Raw genomic sequence first — 5,000 nt, 5'->3', positions numbered from 1 at the left:
TCTATATGGCATTTGTAATGTAAATCCAATAAATAGATATATGTTGCTAGAAACTCTCTCAAACACTAAGCAATGCAGCCTCTACAGATGTCAGCACTCAAGGAAATGTCGGTATGGAGTTTGTGATGGTCACTTGACCCTGTGTAAATATTAGTTTAGACTTGAGATTGTACTTCTTACTAAAATCGGATAAGAAGAATTTTTATATTGATGAAGAGCATTTCATATATACCATTCTGATGTACATAACACTTGCAGCTTGTGGCAGACCACAAGGTTATACTCAGTCACTATTGATGATTTATGGAATAGTAATTATTAACCCAGGTACAGCATCCTCCTAAGGTGATAAATCCTGTGGCCTCCTTGCCTTTAGAGCTATGGTAAAAGCCAACAGACCTCCACCACATGTATTCTAGAGAGAAACCACAGCTTTTATAGCTTTGATAAGCAAAGGCATAACCAAACAAACTGTTCAGCAATTAGATCATATTGACTTGTATATGCTTTGATAAATGCCTGGAATTACAATTGATTTTTTTTTTTTTTTTTTTTATTATTATTATTATTTTTTAATTATTATTATTTTTTTGTTAATTATCCAACTTTTCATTTCGCTATAATTTACTTTCAGTTTAAAAACATGGCCAGCAGTGATTCTGACGATGATGTGCCTACGGAGTTTGAAGAAGCTCTGTATCGGATTACGGCAAGGGAAATGATGGGACTGACGGCTATTCTAGCAGACATTGAAGAACTCAAGGGCCAAATGATAAAAGTCAGAGCAGACAGCATTTATGGTGAGTTTTGAAAACTGAATTTATTGAATGCCTTTGCTAACCAACAAATATTTGATGGAAATTATGACATGTTTTAAGTTATGAATATTAAGACATTGTCTAATCCTGTTATTTAATTGAATAAAATAATCAACAAGACACATACTGTGGCGTCTAAAATGGAACTTCTCTCTCACAACCACACTGCCTGTGTTCAAATTAAGTTCATCCCAAACTGGTTATAAGCAGTGAAGTAAGGCCAACAGAATGAAATATAACCAATATAAGGAAAGTATTTTCACACCTGTTGAGCTTTGGTAGAGGACAAACCACCATGTATATTCTCACAATATTGATCTAGGACTGGTTGTCTATATGACAATAACTGTAAAAGGAGGTTTCAAACTCCTTGTCTTGCTAGAATAGGCCTATACATGGTGGAGGTGCTAGCCTTTGCTGACATGCTGAAGATATAAAGACCAGCAGTAGATATGTGTTGGAAACATTTACTTATAAATCTGCATGCTTTATAGATTTTTTTTTTTGTTTTATTTATTATTGTATTTTTTTTTTCTTTACAATAGCTGAAAAAGAGATACAAGCTGTTCACAATGATGCTAATACAAAAGAACAGCTGCTGACAGGCAAGGAAGAAAGGACCAGGGTCACAGTGGAAACCGATGAGCTCCACAGTGCACTCGTGAACCACAGAATAGTTCGTGATCTATACCAAAAGAGTGTATTTAACACCCAGGTACTCTATTATTTGTATTCTATGCTAGTAAAAGACAAGCTCACAAACTCTCTTCCTCCAGCCTTCTCCCTTTTTCCTACTTTATTAAGAGCATTTTGCTTGATATGATTTTGTAGCCTAATTCAATGCTGTACAGTCTAAGTATTCTTGTATTTAAAGGTTGATTTTAGTGATGAAAAAAAGTGTCATGACATATTATCATTCAAAACTTCAACAATTCTGTGATGTAAAATTTTCCCTGCTTTTAGTTTTACTGATTGCAATAAGTCTATAACCATATACTTTACAGTTGAGTGTATACCTTCACTCTAATATGTATATACAGATAGAATGAATTGGTTAATTTCAGATACAACAGGCTGTACATGCTAGTGTGAAAAAGATAGATACTGATGAGTTGGTTGAAAATTTTCCTGAGAAAGGGTCAGTAATTTTTAATCCTGTTGTTTATTGTAAATTGTAAATGAAATTTAAGATATTTATATTTGGTTAAAGGTTAAAGACTGTTACTGGTTTACTAGTAATAGTAATCAAACAAATTATGTTAAATTCTGTCAAACAGATAATCTTCATTGCACTATTGTTTCATTAAAAAGCTTGATTAACACAATTGCAGACAGATGTTGGCACACTACAGTTCCAATTTAAACACCAGCAAAGATATAGCTAAAATTATGGATGAAAATGACAAACTGGAGGAGGAAATCTTGGAACAACGGTTAAAATACCGCCAGCTTTTGAAAGGCATCAAAGAAAAATGGGAAACGCTAGATGAGAACAAGTCTAAAGCTGATGCAGATGTGCCAAGTCACTATGATGAGTATGTCCAATTCATGTTGTTTCATATTTTTGCATCATACATATCTTGCTGATATCAAATTTGATCCTAGTCTTGATGGTCCTATTATCATTTTTATTTTTAACCAATTTATTGGGAAATACAGTGAAAAGAAAAGGAAAAAGTGAAACTATAATCATTCATGGCATTCATCTATCTTGCCATTTTGTTCTAATAATCTTTGTTATATCCTGTACAGATTGCAGAAAAAAATACAGGAGAGAACATCAAAGATGAATATCCTTGACACAATGATCCCAAGGTTTTGTTGAAAGCATTAGTGGTTTCCGCAGCGGGCGGCACAGGGTGGACTTCTCTGATATGCATTCAGCGTAATAGTCTCAATAATGCAGCACTAATGTGATGATGAAATAAGGCATGGTTATTTTTGAAATGAGTATGTTTACACTTTGTTAAAAATTCTGTCTTAGTAAAAATGTATTTTTCGAAACAGACATGATCGTGAGATGTGAAAAAATCATATTACAAGGACGAAAGGTCTGTAGCTATATATTATAGTTATGCAATGTGGTTGCCTACAGTGTCTCAGATTATTGTATCTCATTCCGGTTTCTATAAACTTACAGTTGTTTTAAAATATAAATTGAATAGTTCTTGAATAGTTTTATGTTTCATTTGAGCTTTCAACAGGTTATGATGCTGTGGCGTATTAGCCCTCAGATTTTGAGCGACTATAAGGAGGCACAGAAAGTACTCGCAGAGGCAGTGGATGACCCTTTAAAAGAGGCGGGAAAAAAAAGAAACACAGAACACACAGCGAAACAAGAAGAATGAAAAAGAAAACAACCTCATATATTTTACAAAGTACTCCAGCTGCAAAAAAAAGAAGTGATCGATAATGTTTGCACTGGAAAACTCATATTTCATTGTGTTTATAAAATAATGAGCTTTAGGTCTTTAGTTCTAGCCTTTTCACTGATCGAGCATTTTTTTAAACTCCCAAAGGGCTGTAGAATATGATAGATGAAAAATGATGTGAAACCATTCATTAAAAATAATTAGCTGTTTTATATAACTATTCCGATTTTCTCTGTCTGACTTTATCCCGATATTCATTAAGATTATAATGATTATTATCCATAATGCTTTTAATTATATATTGTTGTTTAAAGAGAGGACAGAACCCTAATCACACATGTGCCGATGGTTGCGATGGGGGGGCGTCGGGGGGGCGATCAGGGGGCCGACAGAGGCGATGGGAAATGAGAGACTGAGGCCCGCAATGCCAGGGATCATCTTAGACTTTGGGCTTCAGCTTTCAAGCATCTATATTTCTTTTCTTCTCTCCTCTTCTCTTTCTCTTCGCCACCGCCTACTATCCAGCGTTCCTAAGATGTGAGAAGCATCTCTTCAAAGGACTTATGATAGTGAAAGATTATACTCACGTGTGCCAGTCATGGATGACCCTAGGGGAGCCCCGATGCGACAGAGCATCCACCGGAACGCACACACTTCCCGTTGATAAGATATCGTTTCACTTCCCAACTTACTCCAGCGTCTTAGCCATGGAGGACCAGAGAGGTTAGAAAACAAGACACGAAGATTGTTGTACCAACGAACTATTCGACATCAGCGTTCCCTATAATACTATGCAGGCGTACTGTGTATCCAAATTCTCCCGCAAGTACACTTCTGCTCAAACACACCCTGTCCACCTTTTCTGTTCCTACAACCACCCACATCTTACAAATTTTATGAGTACTGTCCCCTCGCCTAATCCGTTGCCCTGTGTTGTTCTTGGGGGGGGCGGCTTTGGGGGCTTGTAGGAGGCGGATGACGGGGACCCAATGATGGGGGAAAGCTCCCCCCAAGCCTTGGGAGCTCAGCGTCGAGCTCAACTTAATTTGCATGGTCTTTGATTTTTCCGTCCAACTGTTTTCGTTTCGCTGGTCCCCTTCACCAAACCGGTCTGGCCTTCACCTCTAAGGTGTGAGAAGCGCGTGCTGAAAGGATGAAAGGCTGACTTGGTGGCCCAGTCCGAACGGCGTGTCCTTTCTGAGGTGAGCCCATGGGTACGGTTTATTCCCTAGATTTAGTTATCTAGCCTCTTTACCCCTCAAGGGGGTATATCCTGATGGCGGTCAGACTTGTTTTTATCCCCACACCCATTAATCTCAGCTTACCCACCAGGCCAGTAAATGCAAAAACGTAGCCCCAATATTAGGTGGCAATGAGGCTATAGACCCATACTATTTTTCCCAAAATAGTCACCAACGATGTAAAAACCCACAGATTCCCTTGACCCCAGGCTGTCTCCTTTGTACCACCTGGCCTCCCTATACCTGCCTTGCACCTAATACCCCCCAATCAATACCTATAGTACAGTAGCCACAAACAATCACCCTTATGAAGTGAACAATTCCACTCTCCAGCAATCTCAACTTCAACACCTCTACCCCCACAACCACCAACATCAACCACCCCATCCTCCATTATTAATACCTTACAGCCTTATTGATCCCACCTCCCCATAACACTACTCCCTTAACATACTCCATCTTCGTCACGCCCACGCCCTTAGAATACCCTCATCTCTACAACAATTCTTGTAATACCTATCACTTCAGCACAGCAAAGGACCGATTTTTCGGATCCTCAACAGCTCCCT

At 38.1% G+C, this 5,000-nt stretch overlaps 1 protein-coding gene across 1 annotated transcript; it reads left to right on the top strand.

The window, feature by feature from the left end:
• The first annotated feature begins 640 nt into the window (after positions 1–640).
• LOC119569404 lies at positions 641–2,643 on the top strand. Its single transcript, XM_037917579.1, has 5 exons — positions 641–800; positions 1,364–1,533; positions 1,883–1,956; positions 2,150–2,353; positions 2,571–2,643. Exons 1-5 carry the CDS (start codon positions 644–646, stop codon positions 2,641–2,643), a joined length of 678 nt encoding a protein of 225 aa, XP_037773507.1. The 5' UTR covers positions 641–643.
• The last annotated feature ends 2,357 nt before the right edge of the window (positions 2,644–5,000 follow it).

The sequence above is a fragment of the Penaeus monodon genome, unplaced genomic scaffold, assembly GCF_015228065.2.
Source record: "Penaeus monodon isolate SGIC_2016 unplaced genomic scaffold, NSTDA_Pmon_1 PmonScaffold_14909, whole genome shotgun sequence".
Classification (NCBI taxonomy): Eukaryota; Metazoa; Arthropoda; class Malacostraca; order Decapoda; family Penaeidae; genus Penaeus; species Penaeus monodon.
Note: the sequence above shows the minus strand (reverse complement) of the source record. Positions and strands in the feature narration are given on the sequence as shown.

Bases quoted from the DNA above. Each gene is read 5' to 3' on its own strand.
- LOC119569404 (XM_037917579.1), top strand. From the start codon at position 644: ATGGCCAGCAGTGATTCTGACGATGATGTGCCTACGGAGTTTGAAGAA. The intron at 801-1,363 runs GTGAGTTTTGAA...TCTTTACAATAG, and splicing joins CAGAGCAGACAGCATTTATG to CTGAAAAAGAGATACAAGCT. The intron at 1,957-2,149 runs GTCAGTAATTTT...ACACAATTGCAG, and splicing joins GAAAATTTTCCTGAGAAAGG to ACAGATGTTGGCACACTACA.